A 26,418-nucleotide genomic window follows, 5' to 3' on the forward strand; every position below is an offset into this window, starting at 1 on the left:
GTTGAGTTGATCAGACAGCCTGAGGCTCCTTTATTGATCAATCAGAGATACATGTGTACACACGGAGAGACGACAAATCCCCTAGCAAGAGGTAAGTCGCTCTACCTTACAGCAGTGATAGCTGGGTTTATAAAGCCGAAAACCGCAAATTATCATATGAACTCATACATCCGATGATACCTTATTTGGTTAATACAATAACATCTTCTAACCATCTGCTAAAAACAATTTTATTAATATACCGGTTATGAGCTAATTTGCAAGCCTGCTCCTTTGTTACTTCCCCATTTTACAGGTTTCGCGATCGTCAGGACATTGACACCTGGTTTTCCACCTACTTGTGGTTACGCTATTGCACGTAGCTCAGGCCTTTTTGAGGAACTTGGGTCCAAAAATACCTATTGGTGTACCTTTGGTCAAATGATCATGAGTTATATTTTACTCCCACACAAGCAACTTAATAAACCATAATAAACTAAAAGCTGTTATAACTTAACAGATTTTCTGGTTCCCCTTTATCCAATTCTAGTTCCTTTTTTTGGGGCCCTGACCACATTTTTTTGCCTCAGCGTGCCCTTTGTACAGAAAAACAAGTTTAGCAGGAGTTAAAACTCTTGCTTCTAGCTAAGGGCCTACTCTTACTTTATTCTCAGAAAAAAGCCTGGGGCCTTGGGTAAGGTGAGGTCGGGGGGGGGGGGGGTTTCCCTATCACTGCTTTTACAGATCCAGACTAACACGGCTACCCCTTGGACACTGGAATGGGTTACCTAGGGAGGTGGTGGAATCTCCATCATTAGAGGTTTTTAAGGTCAAGCTTGACAAAGCCCTGGCTGGGATGATTTAGTTGGGAATTGGTCCTGCTTTGAGCTTTGACTAGATGACCTCCTGAGGTCCCTTCCAACCCTGATATTCTGTGGACATATTCTGAGCATGCCTATTAGATTGGGCTCTGCAGGTGAGATAGGCAGAGGCACACTTAGTTTGAGAATCCTACTGGGGCTTAGATCTGAGCTAAGGCACTGAGCTACACATGCATACCTACTGGAAAAAATGTCAGCACTTTGGCTCTTTGCTGGCAGAAATGTGTGTATCTGCCTGACCAGTCAGCATCTGAACAGTGGGGTTGAGGATCTCAGGGGAGTTAGGTGGCTAATGTAGCAGTCTCTTTGTGGATCTAGCCCAAAGTACCTACTAATGAAATAAGAGAAAATAACCATTACAATAACTTTTGTAGCTATAAAACAAAAACCATTAAACCAGGGAAATTCAAAGTCAAGGTTAATTGAAATGTCTGCGTGGGTGAAAACCTACATCTAAAGCATGAGCCACCTTCACTTTGTTCCTTGTAGTGCTTTCCTGAGGGAAAAAAGAAGCTCTGAGATAAATGTATCCATTCAAAGCAATTTATTTGGATCATCAGCACAAGTGTTAGCACCCAAAGAATGTGCGTATGGGAGCACATGCAAACATGCACAGTGCAGGCCAGGTTGAGGCCCTGCTGTAATAAGTGATTCATAGATTCCAAGGCCAGACAGGACCATTCTGATCATTTAGTCTGACCCCTTACATAACATGGGCAATAGAACTTCCCCCAAATAATTCCTAGAGCAGATCTTTTATAAAAACATCCAATATTGACTTAAAAATTATCAATCCACCATGATTCTAGATAAATTGTTCCAATGATTAATTACTCTAACCATTAAAAAAGTTATGCTTTATTTCCTGTATGAATTTGTCTAGCTTCACCTTCCAGCCACTGGATTGTGTTATACTGAAGAGTCCATTATTAAAATTTTGTTCTTCCTGTAAATATTACTACTCTGTAATTAACTTACCTCTTAACCTTCCCTCTGTTAAGCTAAATCAATTGAGCTCTTTGAGTCTATTACAAAAGGCAACCCTCTCCAATTTATCAACATCTTTCTTGAACTGGACACAGTATTCCAGCAGCGATTGCACCACTGCCAACTATAGAGGTAAAATAATTTATCTGTTCCTATTTGAGCATCTGTTTATACATCTCAGGATCACATTAGCCCTTTTGGCCACAGCTTTGCATTGGGAGCTCATGTTCAGCTGATTGTCCACCATGACCCTCAAATCTTTTTCAGAGTCATTTCTTCCCAGGATAGAGTCCCCCAACCCGTAAGTATGGCCTATATTCTTTGTTCCCAGATGCATACACATACATTAACTGTTTAAAAACACATATTGTTTGCTTGTGCCCAATTTACCAAGCAATCCAGATCACTCTGTCAGTGATTCACTATTCACCATTTCCCCTATTTTTGCGTCATCTGCAAAATTTATCTGGATAATTTTGTGTTTTCTTCCAGGTTATTGATAAAATCCTTAAATAACATAGGACAAAAAAACGATCCTTGTGGTACCCCACTGGAAGCATGCCTGCTTGATGATGATTCCCCATTTACAATCATACATTGAGACCTATCAGTTAGCCAGTTTTTAATCCATTCAGTGTGTGCCACAGGAATTTTAAATTGTGCTAGTTTTTTAATCAAAATGTTGTGTAATACCAAGTCAAATTCCTTAGAGAAGTCTAAGTTTATGACATCAACACTATTACCAACTAGACAAGGAGCTATTGATCACTACCCGCTGAGCCCGATGATCTAGCCAGCTTGCTACCCACCTTTATCTATCCTAAGGCATGACACTTAACTGTGGTGAACATGACTGATGTCTTTCCTGCTCCCAAAACTTCTCATTCACATTAATGCTCACAAAGTAAAAAATCTTTCCAAATATGCAATTTTAAAAACATGTATTAGTCCATGGGACCATTCAATCTGTATACAGGGATTGGTAGAGCAGATCAGCCCTGGGTCCATCTGGTCCAGTTTCCTGTCTTGATGTGACCAGCACCATCAGCTTCAGAGACAGGTACAAGAAACTTCTGTAGCAGACAGTTATGAAATAATCATCCCATAGAGGATGTTCCTTCCTAACCCTTCTCAGTTAGCATCTGACAAAGTGGGTATTCACCCACGAAAGCTCATGCTCCAATACGTCTGTTGGTCTATAAGGTGCCACAGGACTCTTTGCTGCTTTGAAATACGACAGTTCATCTCACTCTCACTTTTCCCTACCAAATGTTATTGTGGATGTAATCATTATACCTAGGGACATCTAATTTTTTTAAACTCTTACTAAGATCTTCACCTCAATGATATCTTGTGACAGAAATATCCACACATTAATTATGTGTTAAGTGAAAGCATATTTATTTTGACCAGTTTTCAATGTTTTGCCTTTCAATATAATAGGATATCCCCTTCTGCAAATAAGCAAATAAAGGCACCTGATTTACCATCTTTAGACCATTCACTATTCTGTATATTTCTGACACAATCCCTCTTGTTAGTCTCTTCTATATACTAAACAGTCTCTCCTCATAAGAAAATCTTTCAAAGACTTTAATCCTTTCCACTGCTCCTTCCAATTCTGCAAGATGAAAGGTGAACCAGAACTTTGCACAGACCTCTGTGCCTGGAATACCGTCACAGACACTGTATCATGTAGTCTTCAGTAAACTGATCCCAATAAACATGCACATCAGCATAGTGATGGATAGATAGATATAATCTATAGACCAATTCTGAAATAACTCTTTGCAGCTACAAAGCTCACCATCTCTACTATGAATCTGATCTCAGAACTGTACTCATGTCTATATGTATACTGATCTTTTAACCAATACTCTCTCTCTTTTCTTTTTTAATTAATTTTAGTTTAGTTCATAAGAATTGGCTGTAAGCAAGTATTTGGGTAAGATCTGGAATATTCATTAATCTGGCAGGTAAATTGTCTGATCCTTTGGGATTGGTAGAACTTTCTTACATGATGAATAAGATTTTTAGTAATCCTCATCATATTTGACTTGGGTATCTGGATGGAGGCCTAAGGCTGGGTTACTTAAAGGGAACTCTGTTGCTGGTTTCTGGGTAACTAGTACGGTATTATAGAAGCTGTTTTGTGCTGGCTTAGTAAATCTAAGTATTGGAATATCCACCAGCTTTGGGGATTGTCTACCCCATTCCTTACAGTTTATCCTATTTGAGTTACCTCAGTGTGGCTCCCCGGGACCTCCGTCACATGGTTAAACTAATCAGTGTAGCCTGAAATGTGCTGAATTTGGCTGGGAGGTTGCATCTTTACTAATAAATAACCTATTCCAACTCTGGACCCAATTGTGGGCCAGATTCTTTGTTGTCCTGGTGTTGTCATTTCCACTAGTAAAGTGGGTGTAAGCCAGTGCTATGCCAATGTAGTAGTGTTCACACCCACTTTGCACATGTGTAAATGACTGTACAGGATGCAGGACAATGGAGAATATGGCTTATTGCCTTTTGTGAACCATTCTATCTGGATCAGCTCCATAAACACTATGTGTTGCTTGAAGCATTGATAAAAGCAGTTCTCTTTACAAAAAACAAATAATGCTACACAGATACATTTTTTTAATTAATAATATTATAGAACATATTTAGCAATACTCCTCACGGTGTTGCTCAGAGATATTGTTTAAATCTACAAACACTGAAATGCTGGCTGGATTATGTATGTTCTTTAACTGATGCACCAAGTCCTCTGTAGTGTTATGAAAAGAGCTGACATACATATTCCAAGCTTTCCCTGGAACTCCAGGATCTGGACACTTGTATTTATTCTTTAAACTTCTCTCCAGCTTTTTTCGTTTGTGCTTGAATTCCAACATAGTTTTTGTGTATCTGTTAATGGCGGTGACAGAGGCAGCCATACAGCAAGCGAAGGAACCCCATGCAAGGCTGTCAACAAAAAGGCTTGTTAGAAAGTGACAGCAGTTTTGCATCCACATCATACTACTGTGTCTCCCAAATACACTGTAGCAAAAGTGATCAAGCTATCCATTTATTGCTATAAATCATGGGTTAAATGGGGGAACAGACTCCTAGGGGAAGGTTTTAACAGCTACTGTAGAACGACACAGCTCAAGATGAAGCAGAGTTAACTGAGTCCTTAAGTTCAAAGCTCGCCTTCAACTGTATGAACATTAAACAGCACATTTTTGTGTTTTAGAACAAAATTTTTCTTCGCATAAGTGAGTATCTATGAATGAAGGGTCCCTCCTGTTGAAACAAGCTGGAGCATGCAGATAACTTAGGTTAAGCAAAGCTATGTTTTGCTAGAATTAAGTTTTAGGCCCTAGAAAGCAAGTTATTTCATTTTGTTTGTAACCCTTTCATAGCTCTTTCACTCTTGCTTGAAATCACTGAAATCTGCATTTGTAATGAGGGACACTCACCTGAGCACTGTAGTACTGCGGGCCTTTTCCTGCTCCTGGTGCTCCCTGTAGGTTGCCGACCTCACTAGATAGGTTTTCAGTGGCTCAGCCCTCCAGACAAGTCACATAGTCAAAAAGTAAACCCCTTCCAGGGGTTATAAAAGTTTCACAACTGTTAGCCCTCACCAGCGTATTCAGCTCTATCTCTGGGCCCTTTAAATCCCACCCTTAGATCAGGCTTCTAAACAAGCCATGTCCCCTTCTCACCACTTGGGACACTTTCCCAGTGGGGAAACCCAAGCCTGCCCACCACTCCAGGTCCTAAATCAGGGGTCCTACACAGAGCAGCCAAATGCTGCCTCCTTTAACTAGTTGCTGCTGTTTTTCCCTTTGATTCTTCTTATGTTATCGCTTTACCAGCACCTCAGGGTTACAGTTCTTAGGTCCTCTCTCTCTCTCTTGCACTCTCTCTCTCTCTCAGGTCCAGTAAATGCAGCGCTCCAAACACCTTGGGGCGGGGCAGAGCAGAGCACCCCTCTAATCCTAGCCAAAGACTGAGTTGCTCAACCTTGCAGCTCCTTTTATTTGAGCATACTGGGCTCTGATTGGCTGCTTCAGCGTAGCCTTTCTAGGTAGGCCTGGAGGACTCACCTTCACTACTCCACCTGGGGCAGAGTGCAGTGGGATTGCAGGGTCTCCAGTAGGGGGACAAAGGGCCAGGTGCCAGGGCCGGCTCCAGTCACCAGCCGACCAAGCATGTGCTTGGGGCAAAACCTTGGGGTGGGGTGGGTTTTTTTTCCTGCCTGGTGGCACTGGAGGGTTTTGTTTGTTTGTTTGTTTTGGTTTTGGCTGGGTGTCGCTGGAGGCGGCTTGGGCAGTGCAGCATTCGGAGGAGCAGGGGTTTGGGCAGCGTGATGCGGTGCTCAGAGGGGTGGGGGCTTTGGTGGCGTGGCACTCGGGGGGGGGTTCAGTGGCGCTCACGGGGGAGGATGTTACGGCGGGGCAGCGCTCTTTTTTTGCTTGGGGTGGCAAAAAAGTTAGAGCCGGCCCTGCCAGGTGCATCTGTCACAATGTTCTTTGTTAATAAACTTATTCTTAGTTTTTACTACAAATCATTTCGGTGCTGTGTAGTAGTGTATAGCAGAGTGTATAACCCCAGCTGAGCTACCAAGCTGTTATCTATACTGGCTCTTTGGAAGCAGTGAACTCGAGGTTACCTCTGTGAGTGTCCAGTAAGAGGAACTGGACACTGCAGGGGAGATGGTTTTGGGGAGAATTGGGACCAGAAGTGTTGTTAGGGTCACTCTGTAAGGAGTAATTGGGCTGGTGTAAGCCAGGGCAAGACCATTATACTGTGAGCAGGCTCCTGGTGTCAGAAGTCTCAATCAAAGCTATACAGCACAGAATCACCCAAGGTTAGAGGCAAGAAGTGAAAGAACCCCTTACTAGGGTGGAAAAAACCCCAAAACATCATAGGAAGAGGATCAAATAACTTTTAAGACACTTTAACAGGACAACACCATCAGGTAAAAAACGTTACCTCCACTCCTGACTTTCACTTGAATTGGGCATAACTACCCCTTGCTTAGTGAGTGAGGTCAATTTCAATTTAAGCATGTTAAGTACAGTGCTGCTGCCCTTTACTCATACAATAAGTATAACAACATTTCATACTAGAGTGAATCTTTACATGAAATATCCAAACTTGACCACTTAGGCAAGCAGATTTGGCTGGTTATCACCTAGGCAGGGTCTATGCAAATACAATCTACTCCTGAGGCTTTTCCCCCCAGTTCTTCACTAGACAGCAGCGGAGATTCATTCAGATCCTGCTTACATTCTCCTCCCAGCCAAGAATTTATTGTCCTGACAAATCACACTGCATATTGGTTGCATTGGTGGAATGGGTGTGCTAGCAACAGGCCTAAATGCTTCTGCTGTGGGGTTTAAAGCCAAAAGAAGTTCAGTAGATAGAGACCAGAATTTGTTCTCTGTTCTAAGATACACCATGGTAGTGTCCTCCGTTTCAGTCTCACTCTGAGCCATGCTGAATAGGGGTGTGTTAGCCCCATGGGGCCCACTGCACGGGTTGGACAGTGGTTTTAGTCCATTTCCTTTTTGCCACCCAGGTCCCATGTCATGGCACATTTTTTACTACTACTTCTCTACTAGAAGGCAGGTCATAGGGCCAATATTCATCCTCTTGCTCCACTACTCTAACGTGTATACAGCCATTATAGGAAGTGTAGTCTCCCAAAAATATCACAAAATTGTTTTCCCAAATTAATGGTTTACTCAAAATGTACTTGCAAGGGGCACTGACCCAGGACCCTGGACCAGCCCACAGAACTGTAACCATTCTGCCAGGTAGACTCGGCAGCAACAAGGACCTGGCTTAATATCTAGGGGTGCCTGTTAACTATAGAAAACAGATCTGACTTAAGCCCTCCCCCAGTAATCTAAAAAACTGTCCACCACCCTTGGGCACCTCTTTGAGGCAACACTTCCTGACTTGCTGAGTGCATGACTACACCGCAATTAGAAACCTGTCACTAGATGGGCCAGCTGACTCGGGCTCAGGCTAAGGGGATGTTTAATTGTGGTGTAGATGTTCAGACTTGGGCTGCAGCCCAAGCTCTGGGATCCTCCCACTTCACAGGATCCTAGAGCCTGGGCACCATCCCAAATCTAAATGTCTACAACGCAATTAAACAGCCCTTTAGCCTGAGCCAGCTGGCCCATCCAGCCACGAATTTTTAATTGGAGTGTAGACATATCCTGAGTCTGTATATAACAAAAGAAACCTTTAATTAAAGAACTAAACAAAGCATTAATTTGAGAAAACACTGCAACAATTACTTGAAAGTATAGAACCAATAAATAACCCCCCTGCCCCACTCTTGGCAGAATCCTTTGGCTCTGTTTTCCACCCTGTGATGTGAAAATCCAACAGATAGATGTGTCTCTAACATGCCATTCCCCTTTTTCTTCCACTGCATGCCATTCACAGTTTGTTGTCCAAGGTCAGCAATGTCCCTAGAGTCCAGGAGTGTATTTGGGTGGGTTTGCCTCCCGGCCCCAAGGGAAGAGTGTAGTTGAGTAACACCTCAGTAACGTCCGTTAGTCTATAAGGTGCCACAGGACTCTTTGCTGCTTTTACAGATCCAGACTAACACTGCTATCCCTCTGATACTTGACACCATGCAAGGCACTGCATTTAGCCGTATGGAGTAGAAATCCATCAACCTCATGAAGAAACTTGCACAAATACAGACAGATATCATCTTCCTTTCCAAATGCAAACAGATGGACATCATACCAAATGGACTAAAGGTAAAAAATCCACTGCTATCTACATACTACACAGACCACAGTGAGAGATTATGCCATACTCTATCAAAGAAACTGAGGAACCACCTGATCAGCATCCGATACAGAAAACAGGAAAACATCAAAAAAGAGCTCTCCAACCTGGAGACTCTCATTAATAACCAAACTTCCATACAAACGGACTTCACTAGAATAAGACAGGAGATCTACATTACTCACTTCACCTCTCTACAAAGGAAAAAGGACTGTAAGCTGTCTAAACTCCTACCTGCCACATGGGGCCACAACCGTGGTACCCCTAACCCACCCAGCAATATCGTCAATCTATCCAACCACACACTCAGCCCAGAAGAAGAGTCTGTCCTATCTCGGGGACTCTCTTTCTGCCCTGCCACCCCCACTAACATGATACAGTTCTGCGGCAATCTGGAAGCCTACTTTCGCCATCTCTGACTCAAAGAATACTTTCAGGATAACACTGAACAGCCCACTGATACACAGTTACTCTCCCACCAACAACACAAAAAGAAAAACTCCACATGGACTCCTCCTGAGGGTCGAAATGACAGTCTGGACCTATACATAGAATGCTTCTGCCGACGTGCACAGGCAGAAATTGTGGAAAAACAGCATCGCTTGACTCATAACCTAAGTCATGCAGAACGCAATGCCATCCACAGCCTCAGAAACCACCCTGACATTATATTCAAAGAGGCTGATAAAGGAGGTGCCGTTGTCATCATGAACAGGTCTGACTACCAAAAGGAGACCGCCAGACAACTCTCCAATACCAAATTCTACAGGCCACTTCCCTCAGATCCCACTGAGGAATACACTAAGAAACTGCATCATCTACTCAGAACACTCCCTATGTTAACACCGGAACAAATCAACATACCCTTAGAGCCCCGACCAGGGTTATTCTATCTACTACCCAAGATCCACAAACCCAGAAATCCTGGACGCCCCATCATCTCGGCCATTGGCACTCTCACTGAAAGACTGTATGGATATGTGGAATCTCTACTCAGACCCTATGCCACCAGCACTCCCAGCTATCTCCGTGACATCACTGATTTCCCGAGGAAACTACAATGCATTGGTGACCTTCCAGAAAACACCATCCTAGCCACCATGGATGTAGAGGCTCTTTACACAAACATCCCACACGCAGATGGAATACAAGCTGTGAGGAACAGTATCCCTGATGATGCCACAGCACAATTGGTTGCTGAGCTCTGTGCCTTTATCCTCACACACAACTATTTCAAATTTGATGACAATATATATCTCTAGATCAGTGGCACTGCTATAGGCAACCGCATGGCCCCACAATATGCCAACATTTTTATGGCTGACCTGGAACAACGCTTCCTCAGCTCTCGTCCACTCTCTCCCCTTCTCTACCTATGCTACATTGATGACATCTTCATTATCTGGACCCATGGGAAGGAGACTCTGGAAAAATTCCACCACGATTTCAACAGCTTCCACCCCACCATCAGCCTCAGCCTGGACCAATCTACATGGGAGGTCCACTTCCTAGACACCACGGTGCAAATAAGTGATGGTCACATTAACACCACCCTATACCAAAAACCTACCAACTGCTATGCCTACCTTCATGCCTCCAGCTTCCATCCCGGGCACACCACACGATCCATTGTCTACAGCCAAGCACTGAGGTACAACCGCATCTGCTCTAACCCCTCAGACAGAGACCAAAACCTACAAAATCTCCACCAAGCATTCTCAAAACTACAAACCCGCATGAGGAAATAAGGAAACAGATCAACAGAGCCAGATATGTACCCAGAAGCCTCCTACTGCAAGACAAACCCAAGAAAGAAACCAACAGGACTCCACTGGCCATCACATACAGTCCCCAGCTAAAACCCCTCCAACTCATCATCAGGGATCTACAACCCATCTTGGACAATGATCCCACACTTTCACAGGCCTTGGGTGGCAGGCCAGTCCTCACCCACAGACAACCTGCCAACCTGAAGCATATTCTCCCCAGTAACTGCACACCGCACCATAGTAACTCTAACTCAGGAACCAATCCATGCAACAAACCTCGATGCCAACTCTGCCCACATATCTACACAAGCGATACCATCACAGGACCTAACCAGATCAGTCACACCATCACTGGTTCATTCACCTGCACATCCACCAATGTAATATACGCCATCATATGCCAGCAATGCCCCTCTGCTATGTACATCGGCCAAACTGGACAGTCTCTACGGAAAAGGATAAATGGACACAAATCAGATATTAGGAACGGCAATATACAAAAACCTGTAGGAGAACACTTCAACCTTCCTGGCCACACAATAGCAGATCTTAAGGTGGCCATCTTACAGCAAAAAAACTTCAGGACCAGACTTCAAAGAGAAACTGCTGAGCTTCAGTTCATCTGCAAATTTGACACCATCAGCTCAGGATTAAACAAAGACTGTGAATGGCTTGCCAACTACAAAACCAGTTTCTCCTCCCTTGGTTTTCACACCTCAGCTGCTAGAAGAGGGCCTCATCCTATCTGATTGAACTAACCTTGTTATCTCTAACATGCCTCTTGCTTGCATATATATACCTGCCCCTGGAAATTTCCACTACATGAATCCGACGAAGTGGGTATTCACCCACGAAAGCTCATGCTCCAAAACGTCTGTTAGTCTATAAGGTGCCACAGGACTCTTTGCTGCTTTTACAGATCCAGACTAACACGGCTTCCCCTCTGATACTTGACCTCCACCTTTGCTCATCAACTTCACTGCAGTTTCTGCCACTATCATTCTACCCTCCCTGCTGCCTCTTTCTACAACGCTGGGTTCTGGTGTTCCACCACTTAGGCCAATTCTCACTGATTTCAACTTTCTGCTGATTTCACTGGGTAGTGGGGAACATCTCTGCTGCTAGCTCTTCTACACTGTGTTTTCACTGCAACACTATCTCCACAGATAGACTAAAAAGCTGCTCCAAAGGAGCTGAATATCACTATGTGCAGCTCTAGTAATCACTAACAACAATTGAGTCTAGTCAGCTTCGCTTTTAAGAACTGGACAAGAGAGGATCAAATAGATCTAAAGACCCACACCACAAGGCAAGGATATCTGTACCCATCTTCTCTAACTTCCACTAGGATGTGGCATCACTGGTCCCTGCATAACAAGTAAGATCCAATTTAGGGTGATCCTCCCTCAATAGGGCATGCTGAGCCCAGTTTTGCTGCCCTTTACTCATACAATAAAAAGAACAATATTTCATTGTCTCAGCATTCAATACTAAAGCAAATCTTTACAGAAACAGCCAAAATTGATCACTTTGGCAGCATATCTCTCTGCTGATTACCTAGGCAGAATAGGGGTGTCTATGCAAATATAGTCTGCTCCTGACATCCTTTCTCCACATCTTTTCCTCCTGCCCTAGATGGCAGGAGAGAGCTGTCAGACCCTGCTTACAGTGAGTAGCTGAGGGCTATAAAGCAGCTTAGCTGCACTGACAGGGAATGGGACTCGGTGGCATGTTTCTTCCATTAATTTGTCTTCTCCATTCCTGCCTCACAAAACTGATCAAGGAAATCCACAAGGGTGCAGAAGCATACCACAAAAATTATTGCAGGGATGAGGAAAATACTTTACAATGAGAGACTTAAAGAGCTTGGTCTGTTCAGTTTATCAAAAAGAAGATCAAGAAGTGACTTAATTACAGTGTATAATACTCTTAAGGGCTAGATCCAGGAACTTTTGGCACTGCAATGCTGAGTGTTGCAACATCTACCGTTTAGGCATCTTGCCACCCAGTGTAATCCTCAGCCCCACGTTTGGTGCCCAGCATAGGAGATGCATAACTCTTGCATTTGGGGAGGCTGGGTGCAAGTGCCAGAAGCTCCCTTGAAGTGGGAGGGATCACCAGTACCTGGACCACGGATCCGCCCCCCGCTCCACCCTGAGCCTCAGCCATTTCTCAGCTTCCTCCCACCTGAGGCCCTGCCCATCTCCACCCCCAAAGTCTTGCCACCGCTTAGTCTTGTCCCCACTCCACCTCTTCCCCAAAGACCTCCCCCTCACTGCCTGCTCCTTTCCACTGTCTCCTCGAGGACTCCCCACCTGCTGCTCAATCCTCTCTTCCCCCTCCTCCAAGGACCCCCTGCCCACTACTCACTCCTCTCTGCCCCCTTCCCCGAGCCCCCTACCTGCTCCTTTCTGCCCCCTCCCCCAGGCTCCTTTGTCTTCTCCTATCCACCTCCTCCCCCAAGGCCCTCCCACCCACGGCTTGCACCTCTCCACCCCACCCCTCAAGCCCCCCGCCACTCACTCCTTTCTGCCACCTCCTGTTTTAAGGGTGAGCAGCAGGCGGAGAGGGGGTGGAGAGGAGCGAGCAGGGACTCAGGGAAAGAGGCCTAGTGGGAGTGGAGCTTTGGGACAGAGTGAGGGCAGTGCCACTGTTTGGGCACCAGTGCCCCCCCCCCCCACTTCTGAGGAGCTTCCAGCGGTGACAATCCAAAGGTGGCAGGCTGGCACGCCTCTAGTGGGAGGTGCTCAACATCTGGCATTTTGTGCTCTGTTTGGAGAGACTTAGTCTCCCCAAGCCTCTTATACATGCCGCCAGGCTCCCTACCCAATGCGCAAGGAGAGTTAGGTGCCTAAGAATGGGAGCCACAAAAGGTAGCACACTGCACAGGGAGCCACCTAATCTAGCCAATAGGAAATTCCACTGTGAGGGGTGTCTCCTAAGCCCCACCCTTCAAAGGTAGCTAGGCACCTAATTGTGGGCTGGGGGGAGGCACCTCTCTCTAATCCGCATTCACAGCCATGAACCCTCTGTTTGGGTTAGGGAGGGGGAAATAGGAGAGAGCGAGCGATTCCCATCCCATTATAGCCAACAGCCCAGAGACAGACAGGCAGGCAGGCAGGCATGCCCCCGCCCTTCTGTCTTTGAGGCCAGTTTGGTAAGAATGCTCTGAAAATGCCTGCTGGGTGGGCTCTTAATGTGAGACAGGCAGGGGATTGTATAGTTTGAGCATCCCACTAGCTAGAGTTACTAAGCAGCTTTGGTGTATCAGGACTTAGTTTTGCACATGCCTGCTGCTGGAACACAGGCACTTACAGGGTTAGGTGGCAGCTAAGTGGGAGTTTTGAAGGACTCAGTGGCACCTAAATGTTGGACTTAAGTGCCTAAAGTGACTGCTAGGCACCTATGTCCCCATGTGGATCTAGCTCTAAGTACCTACATGGGGAGAAAATACCAGGTACTGGAGGGCTTTTTAATTTAGCAGAGAAAGACAAACAAGAACCAATGGCTGGAAGCTGAAGGCAAACAAATTCAAACCGGAAATAAGTCACAGAGTTTTAAAGATGAGTGTGATTACCAACTGGATCACAGTGTCAAGGGAAGTGGTAGGTTTTCCATTTTTTGATGTCTTCAAGTCAAGACTGGATGCCTTTCTGGAAGATACACTGTAGTGAAACACACATTACTGGGCTCAATAGATGGGTAATTGCGTGGAATTTAACAGTCTGTGATATACGGAAGGTCAGGCAAAATGATCTAATGGTCCTCCTGGTTTTATTATCTTGAATCTATTAATTCAGTGCACAGGATAGACTGCAGCTACTCAATACTCAATTTTGTTTCATCCTCATTGTTCAACTTGTGGCCCCCAAGCCTTATTTACTGCACACTAACCATACTCCACTCTGAATATAGAATTCTAATTCCTCCATGGGCTTTTCAAGGATGCTCATCACAACAGTATCTGAGAGCTTCAACTATATTAGTGGAATTATTTTCCCAATACCCCTATGAGGTGAAGTGGCATTGTTATCCCTGTTTTATACATGGAGAGCTCAGGTGCAGAGAAATTAAGGTAAAAGGTATCCACTAATTTTTGGTCCCCAGATCTGAGACACCTAAGACCTGATGTTTCAGAGTATATTATAAAGTATATAGCACTTTATACTTTCAAAGCACAGTTCCCATTGACTTCAGTTAAGCTGTGAGAAGAGTTAAGAAATTTTTTTCAGACAATGTAAATGACAATTTCCTAACTCAAAGAGTATTGCAGCCAGCATTGGGGAATTTTTTTATTAGATCTTGTTTTAACAGATAAAGAGGAACTGAGCACTTAAAATTAATGGTAGTCTAGGTACAAGTGATCATGACTTGATCAGATTTATAATGTACACGCAGAATAAAGTCCAGGCTAGTAATAAGATAGATAGACAGATAGATACACATACACATACACACACACACACACTTGGTGCTTTAATAGAGCCAATTTCACAAAGCTGAAAACAATTATGAGCCAAAGCAGCTGGAAGGATTAATTGAATCAGAAAAATGTGAATGATAATTCGGAATCATTAAGAACTCCTGACTTTAGATACCAAAAAAGCCACAAACCCACAACTGAGGAAGAATGCTGTGCTGATTAAAAAAGCAACTTGGTTTGGAGGGGAAGTGAAGGCAGCAATAAAAACAGTTTTGGTGTTTGTTTATATATATAATGGAAGAAAGGGGAAGTTGATAGCAATGAATGTAAAATATAAATCAGGAGCTAGGAATTGTAAAAAAATGATAAGGGATGCAAAGGGACAAAAAAATAAATCAATTGCCAGCAGCGTTAAGGACAAAAAGAAGGCGTTTGTTCAATATATTAGGAACAAAAAGAATCCTGGTAATGATATTGGTCCATTACTAGATGGAAATGGTAGAATTATCAATAATAATGCACAAAAGGCAGAGGTATTCAATTAATATTTCTGTTCTGTATTTGGGGAAAAAAAACAGATGATATAGCCATATCACATGATAACACTCCTTCCATCCCACTAGTATCACTGGAGGATGTTAAGCAGAAGCTATAAACATTTTGAAATCAGCAGGTGCAGATAACTTTATTCAAAACTGTTAAAAGGGCTAGCTGAGGAGCTTATTGGACTATTAATACTGATTTTCAATGAGTCTTGTACAGGCCTTGCTAGAGCCTTAGGCATAACTAACAGTATGAACCAAAGGCTGTGAACCAGAGTAGGCCTGGCCTTGGCAGAATAGCAATGACCAGGTATTAGCTAATATCAAGCAGGGGCTGCTCTAGGTATTTTGCCGCCCCAAGCACGGAAGGCAGGCTGCCTTCGGCAGCTTCCCTGCGGGAGGTCCCTGATCCCACGGATTCGGCGTCACGCCTGCGGGAGGTTCGCCGAAGCTCTGGGACCAGCAGACCCTCCACAGGCATGCTGCCGAAGGCAACCTGCCTGCCGCCCTCGCAGCGACTGGCAGAGCACCCCCTGTGGCTTGCTGCCCCAGACACATGCTTGGCATGCTGGTGCCTGGAGTCGCCCCTGATACCAAGTAAGCACATTCCTGGCCTAAGAAGATGATACAGAAACACCCAGAGTTCAAAAGTAAATGAGTAAACAAATTCTGAAAGGATTGTAGAGGAACACACTGACTCCTTGTAAGATAAGGATGGAATGACAGGATAATAGATGAGGATGTTTTGGTTGAACTAGCAGATACAAGATATAAGAGTGATAACTAACACCATCTAGAGTGTAATAAGAACATAAGAATGGCCCTACTGGGTCAGACCAAAGATGCATCTAGCCCAGTATCCTGTCTTCCAACAGTGACTGGTGCTGCATGCCCCAGAGGGAATGAACAGAACAGGTGATCGTCAAGTAATCCATCCCGTGTCACTCACTCCCTGCTTCTGGCAAACAGATGTTAGGGACACAACTCCAATACATGAGTTGTTTCTATCAATGTATAAAAGAAGAAGTCATAGGAGGCTCATGTTTGTTTCAGTCAAGGGGACGGCATCCTCTTATGTTGCCTGAGCTTTTACCTTGTCACAGGCATACATGTGTTAGTGTCCTTCTGGCCCAATTGGACAGAGAACTAGTACTGTGCTTTCCTGACAATAAACCTGGCTGAATGGTTTCGCCACCAAACCAAGTCTGTGGTCCATGGGTGGCGTGTGACTCCTACATTCGGGGAGGCTGGGCATGAGTGCTGGAAGATCCCTATAAGTAGAGAGGGGCACTGGCACCTGGACCATAGCCCCACCCTGTGCTCCTCCCCACGGCCCACTCCTGCTTGGCCTCCTCCCCGCAAGGCCTTGCCCACACTCCATCCTGGATGAGGCCATGGCCCAGGGGCCCTTTTGGCTGCAGGCTGGTGAGCCTCCAAAGAGACATGCGCTGCATCCTGTTATGGATGCTTAGCCTTCCCTGGCCTCTTATACCCGCCACCCATGCAGTGGTCTTTATTAACAACATCGAGGTCTGCTAAATCAGCATGCTGAACTTTCTGCTAATGCAGCTAACAGTGGAGGTCCAAGAACTGCAATACTAACAAAATCTTGAAGGGAAGTTAAGACCATAAGAACGGCCATACTGGGTCAGACCAAAGGTCCATCTAGCCCAGTATCCTGTCTTCTGACAGTGGCCAATGCCAGGTATCCCAGAGGGAATGAACAAATCACATAATCATCAAGTGATCTGTCCCCTGTTGTCCATTCCCAACTTTTGGGCAATAGAGGCTAGGGACACCATCTCTGCCCATCCTGCCTAAAAGCCATTGATGGACCTATCCTCCATGAACTTATCTAATTTTTTTTTTAAACCTGTTATAGTATTGGCCTTCACATCATCCTCTGGCAAGGAGTTCCACAGGTTGACTGTGTGTTGTGTGAAAAAATACTTTCTTTTGTTTGTTTTAAACCTGCTGCCTATTAATTTCATTTGGTGACCCCTAGTTCTTTTGTTATGAGAAGGAGTAAATAACATTTCCTTATTTACTTTCTCCACACCAGTCATGATTTATAGACCTCAATCATATCCCCCTTAGTAGTCCCTTTTCCAAGCTGAAACCTCCAGTCTTATTAATCACTCCTCTTACAGAAGCCGTCCCATATCCCTAATAATTTTTGTTGCCCTTTTCTGAACCTTTTCCAATTCCAATACATCTTTTTTGAGATAGGGTGACCAGATCTTTATGCAGTATTCAAGATGTGCGCATACTATGGATTTATATAGAGGCAATATGATATTTTCTGTCTTATTATCTATCCCTTTCTTAATGATTCCCAACATTCTGTTTGCTTTTTTGACTGCCTCTGCACAGTTTTCAGAGAACGATCCACAATGACTCTAAGATCTCTCTCTTGAGTGGTAACAACTAATTTAGACAGTATCATTTTGTATGTATAGTTGGTTATTATGTTTTCCAATGTGCATTACTTTTGTGATGCAGCAGGGCCAGAGAGCAGCAGGAAAGTAGTAGATTGGAGGTATATAAACTCTAAAATGATCAAGGCCTTATTCCTTGTGGACTAGGGAAAGGTTACTACAGGTTAAGTAGAGCACCTGGAGCCACTTAAGTCCCAGCCCAATACCTAATTACCTACCCCCACCCGCTTCAGTCAGGCAGAGATAGAGGGAAGGAGAGCTGACTAGAGTTTGGAGGAGTTACTGTTAGTCAGAGGACCGGGGGAAGGGAAATTCTACCCAAGTAGGGGGAGTCCCTCAGCACAGACAACTGACAGAAACCCTACCCCAAGGGAGAGAGGGTAAGCGGCCTGCAAAGCTGAAGGGGCTGGGACCCAGAGTAGGAGAGTGAACCTGGATCCCTTCCCTGCTCCCCCTCTCTCCCACCAGAGCACTAGCAGAGCCCACCACAGTGCCCAAGAATAGAGTTAAGAGGTGCTGCCCATGACCCATCACACCAAGAAAAAGTGCAGGACCCACCACAGTAGCATCAGCCATTTCCCGCACTTTGCATTTATCAACATTAAATTTCATATGCCATTTTGTTGCCCGATCACCCAGTTTTGCAAGATTCTTTTGTGGCTCTTTGCAGTCTGCTTGGGACTTAAGTCAACAGAAGATTGGAAGAAAGTGAATGTTGTGGCAATATTTACAAAGAGTAAATGGGGAAATTATAGCCTGTCAGCCTGTCATCAATCCTTGGCAAGATAATGGAGTACTTCACATGGGACTCAATTAATAAAGAACTAAAGGTGGGTGATGTAATTAATACCAATCAACTTGGGTTTATGGAAAATAGATCCTCTCAAACTAACAATATCTTTTACGGATGAGATTACAAGTTTGGTTGATAAAGGTAATAGACTATTGTAAGGCATTTGACTTGGTACCAAACAACATCTTGACTAAAAAACTAGAATGACATAAAATTAACATGTCACACATTAAATAGATTAAAAATGAGCTCACTGATAGATATTCAGATGTAATTGTAATGAGGAGTCATCAGTGAGTAGGTCTGTTTCCAGTGGAGTCCCACAGAGATCAGTACTTGGCCCTACACTCAAACATTTTTATCAGTGATCTGGAAGAAAACACAGATCATCACTGATAAAGTTTACAGATGACACAAAAATTGGAGGAGTGGTAAATAATGAAGAAGAAAGGTCACTGATACAGAGCAGTCTGGATCACTCGATAAACTGGTCAAAAGCAAACAATTTTAATATGGCTAAATGTAAATCTATTGGTCTGAGAACAAAGAATTTAGGCCATGCTTACAGGATGGGGGATTCTATCCTGGGAAGCTGTGACTCAAAAAAAGATTTGAGGGTCATGGTGGATAATCAGCTGAACATAAACACCCAGTGCAATGTTATGGTGAAAACAGCTGATGCAATTTTGGGATGCATAAATATGGAATCTCAAGTAGGAGCAGAGCAGAGAGGTTATTTTATCTCTATATTTGGCACTGCTGGCATACTGTGTCCAATTCTGGTGCCCATAATTCAAGAAGGATGTTGATAAATTGGACAGGGTTCAAAGAAGAGAATGATTACAGGACTAGAAAACATGCCTTTACAGTGATAAATTGAGCTCTTTGAGTCTATTTAACTTAAAGAGAAGGTTAAGGAATGCTTGATGACAGTCAATAAGTACCTACATGGGGAACAAATTTTTAACAATGGGCTTTTCAGTCTAGTAGAGAAATGTGCAACATTTTCCAGTGGATGGAAGTTGAAGTGAGACAAATTCGGACTGGAAATAGGGCATACATTTTTTAACGGTGAGGGTAGCTAATCACAGGAACAATTTATCAAGGGTCCTGGTAGATTCTCCATCACTAACAATTTTAAAATCAAGAATGGATGTTTTTTCTAAAATATATGCTTTAGGAATTATTCAGGAGCAGTTCTCTGCCCTGTGTTATGCAAGAGGACAGACTAGATGACCACAATGGTCCCTTCTGGCTTTGGAATCTATGAATATTATTAAATAGTTGATTCATACAAAATGCAGTTTCGGTTGACCCAAAACTATTCACAAATGTGACCTAATTAGTATCAGCTGAGAAAATCTTTTTTCCAGGCCAGAAACACAGCTCTGTCTTTATAATCTGCAGCCCAGTGGTTAGTGCACTTGCCTAGGATGTGGGTGAGCTAGGTCTGAATCCCCATCCTGAAGCAGAGAGTTGAACTCACATCCCTCATCCCAACAAAGCACCTGACCTAGTGATCGACATACTGTTCTGGGGCGGGTCTCAGTCTCTCCTGTGGCAGCTGTTCCACTTTAAATGAATATTCATTGGGCTAGTGATTAAGGCACACATCTATAAGATAAGACATGTGGATTCAAGTTCTTCCTCTGAATCAGGCAGAAAGAACATCTGAATCCACATCTCCTACTTCCCAGAGGAGTGCCTTAATCACCAGTGTATATAATCATTGTCACTGCCCCTCTCTCTCAGGAAATTAAGTTTTAAAGTTTCTTACAAGTCTCTACCAAACACATGCAAACTATGATTTTTCAAAGGCTTCTTACATGAACAAATTGGGGGAGATTTACATGGGGATGGCAAAAGGCACCTCCCCATTACCAATCCCAACCCTTACCAAATGTCAAGTCCCTGCTCCATGGCATCCAGTTCTATGAGATAGGTATATCTCCCTATATTAATTAGTTGGTGGCAACAGCTGATTTCCTTTGTTTTTCCTTCTCAGCTCTTTCAGGTGGGCGGGGGTGAAAGGGTTTGAGGGTACCCCACAGGAAGGAGTTCCCAAGTGAGCCTTCCTGAGTCCCAAAAACTTTTTTTTGCACTTGGGTGGTGGCAGCATCTACCCATTCAAGGTCAGAAAAAAGCTGTAACCTTGGGAGTTTAACACCGGCCTTGAGTGGCCAATATTAATTTTTTAAAAATCCTCGCGGGCCCCCACCTTCTGCACTCAAAGTGCCAGAGTGGGGAATAAGCCTTGACACATGGTCAAAACAATGTATTTTTCCCTAACCTCATTCAGAGCAGCGTACCTTCAACACTACTTTATAGTTCAGAATGCTGGGAAATGACAAAGTATGACGTGTCCAAACTGTCTTCATTTCATACAACCTGACTCAGAAAAATCCTCTGTAAGTGCAGCCAAGAAAATATGAGAACCATCAGTACCAGAAGATATTGGAAATGGATTTGCCATGTGCATGAGATGGAAATGGATTCCATCACCAGAATAGCAATAAGATGGACACCTGAGGGCAAGCAAAAACAAGATTGCCTGAAAACAACATGGCAAAGAGTAGTGGAAGCCGAAATGAAAAACTTGGGGAACAGCTGGGGAACCATTGAAAGACTTGCCAGAAACAGACAAGAGTGGAGGAGCTATGTCATAAACGGATAGTTAAGAGTTAATGGAACAGAAGTACTTCATATCTCTTTTGCCTGTAACCGGTTAACAAGATCAGTAAGCCAGGCTGTCACCTGACCAAAGGACCAATCAGGGGACAGGATACTTTCAAATCTTGAGGGAGGGAAGCTTTTGTTTGTGCTGTTAGTTTTTGGTTGTTGTTCACTCTGGGGGCTCAGAGGGACCAGACGTGCAACCAGGTTTCTCTCCAATCTCTCCGATACAGGCTCTTATAAGTCAGAATAGTGAGTACTAGGTAGATAAAGTGAGTTAGGCTTATGGTTGTTTTCTTTATCTGCAAATGTATATTTTGCTGGAAGGAGTTCAAATTTGTATTTTGCTGAAAGGATTTTAATTTGTACTTGTATACTTAGGCTGGGAGGGTATTCCCAGTGTCTATAGCTGAAAGTTCCTGTACCTATTCCATTTTAAATTTACAAAGATAATTTTTACTATTTTTTCTTTCTTTAATTAAAAGCTTTTCTTGTTTAGGAACCTGATTGTTTTTTTATTCTGGTGAGAGACCCCAGGGGACTGGGTCTGGATTCACCAGGGAATTGGTGGGGAGAAAGGAGGGAAGGGGGAGAGAGAGGCTAATTTCTCTCTGTGTTAGGATTACTGTCTCTCTCAGGGAGAGTCTGGGAGGGGAGAGAGAAGGAGGGGGGAAGATGCATTTTCCTCTCTGTTTAAGATTCAAGAAGTTTGAATCACAGTGATCTTCCAGGGTAACCCAGGGAGGGGAAGCCTGGGAGAGGCAACAGTGGGGGAAAGGGTTTACTTTCCTTGTGTTAAGATCCAGAGGGTCTGGGTCTTGGGGGTCCCTGGGCAAGGTCGTGGGTGGGGGGACCAGAGTGTACCAGGCACTAGAATTCCTGGTTCATGGCAGCGCTACAGGTTCTAAGCTGGTAATTGAGCTTAGAGGAATTCATGCTGGTACCCCATCTTTTGGACGCTAAGGTTCAGAGTGGGGAATTATACCATAACAAGCTATGTCACTGCCCTAAACACCAGAGGCATAATGGGTACTAACTAACTCATTTTCACAATGCCTGAACTGCTTTGGCTGAAATTTCCCCTAAACAATTCAGACTGAGGCAGGCACCTGGCTTGGAAAATTTCATCCTGAATTGTTGAAGTTTGGTAAAGTTATAAACAACTGAAAACAGGTTTTTATAAAATGTCAGCCAGCCCTATTAATAATGGGTGCTAAAAGCCCCATCTAGAGTAACAATAGATAATAAGACCTTGGGGGCAAGAAGGCCCCTGATTGGTGCAGAGAGGCAGGAGGCCCCCGCAACACTGTCCTGTGCTTGAAGGTGGGTGATGAAGTGGGAGCCATGGCACCTGTATGCCCTTGGTAGTGCTGGTACTGGCTGTCCTGGAACTATGGGACCTTATACCATTAGACAAGACTACAGACATTACAGATAAAGCAGTTGGTTGTTGTATTATATCCTCAGTGGAAAGCTCAGATTAGAGCCATTAGTTACTACTTGAGGACAAGGATGGCAGAGACAGCAATTTAAGTGTTAATGAAACAGTTAGATATTTTAATGCAAAAATTACCAATAGGACCAGCCATAATCCCACATCTGTGGTCTCCAGTCTTCTGGACTTAGGTTGACAGTCATTTGAAATACAGTTGTGTACATCATGTGAGCGACCATGCCAAAGAGACCTAGAAAAATATAACTTAGTAAGATATATTAAAAAATAAACACATGCAAAACCCATTTCTGACACTTTATTGGAGATTATTCTTGAATACGGAGAATGCTTTGTGAAGTAGTTAAAGATCTAAAAATAGCTGAAAAAATACTTTACACTGTAAAGAGAATGTAACATCCACCACACTGCTTGTGCTTCTCCACAAACTAGCAACTCATACATGGGAAGCCCCTTCTGTCAGGGACTGAGTTGTTACAGTCACCTCTACAGCACCATGCAAACTTTCACTGTACACTGGGGAATGAGGCTGGGATATTTAAAAACTATTTAAGGAGTTGAAGTGTACAAAACCTACTGAATTTTAGTGGCAGTGAAGCGCCTTACTCCTTTAAGCTGATTTTAAAACCTTATATGAAATTCATCCTGAGTAGTGTAGCTGATAGGGTTAGCTTGCCTTCATTATATTCAGCTGTAATGCAAGGAACCTAGAGACCTATATCCTGTAAGACGTTTGCTTCAGCAATTTTAGCATAGGGCTTGAGGTCTATGAAATTTGGCACAGATAAATGGCCCAATGGAAAACCAAAATATTGGGGAGCTGAAAATAGAGTGTTTAAGGGGAATTTCAGACCACAGGAACATGAGTTCAACCACAAGAGTATCAAGGCAACGAATTGGTGTATATAACAATAACAGGTACATGAGCTACATCTGCAGATACCTAAGCACAAGAGGGCCATGACAATGAATTAACACATATGACAATAAATTGAGATCATTGATATACTAATCTATAGGAGAAGGACGCTCCAATGTTAGTAAGAGGAGGAACTACAAATAAGGAAAAGGGGGAAAACACCTACTGAATATGCATCATACATAATGGCATCAGTATAACATATTATAAGAGTTGCATCCCACCACAACATCACCCTTGTTGCTCCTGCCTCTAAACTTAACCCAAAGATTCTCAACAGGCTTTTCTCCAGTTTCATACTGGAGCTCTGAGCAATCATACTGCTCTCTTACATACAGTGCAACTCCTCCACCTTTCCTTACCTGCCTGTCCTTCCTGAACAATTTATATCCATGCATGACAGTGCTCCAGTCATGTGAGTTACCCTACCAAGTCTCTATTATTCCAATTATATCATAATTCCTTGACTGCGCCAGTTCTCTGAAAACATCCACTCAATGTGCAGTGGCAGTCAAAAAAGCAAACAAAATATTGGGAATAATTAAAAATGGGATAGATAATAAGACAGAAAATATCATATTGCCTGTATATAAATCCAGGACACATCCACAAAGAATTATGGAATATCAGGGTTGGAAGGGACCTCAGGAGATCATCTAGTCCAAGCCCCTGCTCAAAGCAGGACAAATCCCCAGTTTTTTGTTTTGTTGATTTTTTTGAACCCCAGTTCCCTAAATGGCCCCCTCAAGGATTGAACTCACAACCCTGGGTTTAGTAGACTAATGCTCGACGTGCAGATTTGGTCACTCCATCTCAAAAAAGACATATTGGAATTGGAAAAGTTTAGAAAACGGCAAAAAAAAATTAGGGGTATGGAACAGCTTTCATATGAGGAGAAATTAATAAGACTGGGACTTTTCAGCTTGGAAAAGAGACCACTAAGGCTGATAGGATAGAGGTCTATAAAATCATGACTGGTGTGGAGAAAGTAAATAAGGAAGTGTTATTTACTTCTCATAACACAAGAATTAGGGGTCACCAAATGAAATTAATAGGCAGTAGGTTTAAACAAACAAAAAGAAGTTTTCTTCACACAATGCACAGTCAACCTGTGGAACTCTTTGCCAGAGGATGTTGTGAAGGCCAGCACTGTAACATGATTCCAAAAAAGAACTAGATACATTAATGGAGGATAGGTCCATCAATGGTTATTAGCCAGGATGGACAGAGATGGTGTCCCTAGCCTCTGTTTACCAGAAGTTGGGAATGAGCGACAGGGGATGGATCACTTGCTGTTCTGTTCATTCTCTCTGGGGCACCTGGCATTGGCCACTGTCAGAAGAGAGGATACTGGGCTAGATGGACCTTTGGTCTGACCCATTATGGCTGTTCTTATGTTCTTATTTACAGAGTTACAGGTCTATACTGAAATTTATGTTTTTAAGGCAGGTTAACCAGGAGATGACATTTTTCAGGAATGTTCCTTTCAGGAAGGTGGTAACAGACCCTTACTGGTCATTGTGTAATGGGCACTGTCCATTCACCCTGCACGTCCATTAGAATCCTGAGCCTGAGGCTAATCAGGAGATTGCAATATTGACAAGAGAGGAAAGCCACAGGAAAAAACAACCAGAAGGGGGGATCCTGTTTCTTAATAAGGACAATGGATTGTTCTGATATACCTGGGCGTGCAAACAGACACCCTGAATCTTTCATCTAGGAGGCAAGCTGACAGTAAGTTTGTCTCATGAATGAAAGATCACAGCTATGAGACAGAAAAGTATCTAGTTAAATAAGTCTGTGCCATAGAATGCATGTTATTATTTTATTTGATATGTAACCATTTATTTCCAATACTCTTGTACTTGCTATCAATTGAATTTCTATTCTTTGTTAAATAAACTTTTACTTGTTTTTACTATAAATGTATCTACCCTTAACTGTGGCGTAGCTACCACTCAACAAAAATACGTTTAACAATGGTACAGCTATCACTCCACGCTTAGTTATGGCTCAGGTGCTGCTCCACCAGAACAGCCTTAACTGTGGGACAGCTGCCACTCCACCACAATATGCTTATCTAGATTGCAGCTACTGCTCCATCAGAATACCCTTAACTATGGTGCAAGTACCACTCTATGCGAATACCCCTAACCATAGCACAGCTACTACTCCATACGAATATCCTTAACTGTGGTAAAGCTACAACTCCACCAGAATACCCTTAACTATTGTGCAGGTAATCGCCACTACTATATACTTAACTACAGTGAAGGTACTGCTCCACTAGAATACTGTTAACTGTGGCACAAATGTTGCTCCACAAGGAACACCCTTTACAATGGCACAGCTACTGTGGCATCAAACTATCCTTAAGCATGGTGTAAGTACTGCTCCACCATAGTATCTGTAACTAGCACACTGCTACCACTCTACCAGAATAACCTTACCTATAGGAAAGATACCACTCCACCAGTATACATTTGACTGTGGTGCATTCTAAGACCAGAAGGGACCATTGTGACCATCTAGTCTCACCTCCTTTATAGCACAGGCCAGAGAATTTCCCTAAAACAATTCCTGAAGCATATCTGTTAGGAAAACATCCAATATTGATTTAAACAGTGACAGTGATGGAGAATCAACTGTGACCACTGGTAAATTGTTCCATGAATTAATTATTTTCACCATTAAAAATGTATGCCTTATTTCTAATCTCAATTTGTCTATCTTCTGCTTCCAGCCATTGGATAGTGT

The 26,418-nt window shown here is 43.4% G+C and overlaps 1 protein-coding gene across 1 annotated transcript in view; it reads right to left on the reverse strand.

Annotated features, from left to right (window-relative positions):
- Window positions 1–919: 919 nt before the first annotated feature.
- GSG1L2 (GSG1 like 2) overlaps window positions 920–26,418 on the reverse strand; it is a 70,621-nt gene continuing 45,122 nt past the window's right edge. The window contains exons 4-5 of the mRNA XM_050919876.1: window positions 22,863–22,974; window positions 920–4,811 (exon numbers count right to left, since the gene is read on the reverse strand). Of these exons, the coding sequence (XP_050775833.1) occupies window positions 4,511–4,811; window positions 22,863–22,974 (413 nt within the window). The 3' untranslated portion in view covers window positions 920–4,510. The remainder of the gene's footprint in view (window positions 4,812–22,862; window positions 22,975–26,418) is intronic.

Source organism: Gopherus flavomarginatus, chromosome 12 (genome assembly GCF_025201925.1).
Source record: "Gopherus flavomarginatus isolate rGopFla2 chromosome 12, rGopFla2.mat.asm, whole genome shotgun sequence".
NCBI classification, from domain to species: Eukaryota; Metazoa; Chordata; order Testudines; family Testudinidae; genus Gopherus; species Gopherus flavomarginatus.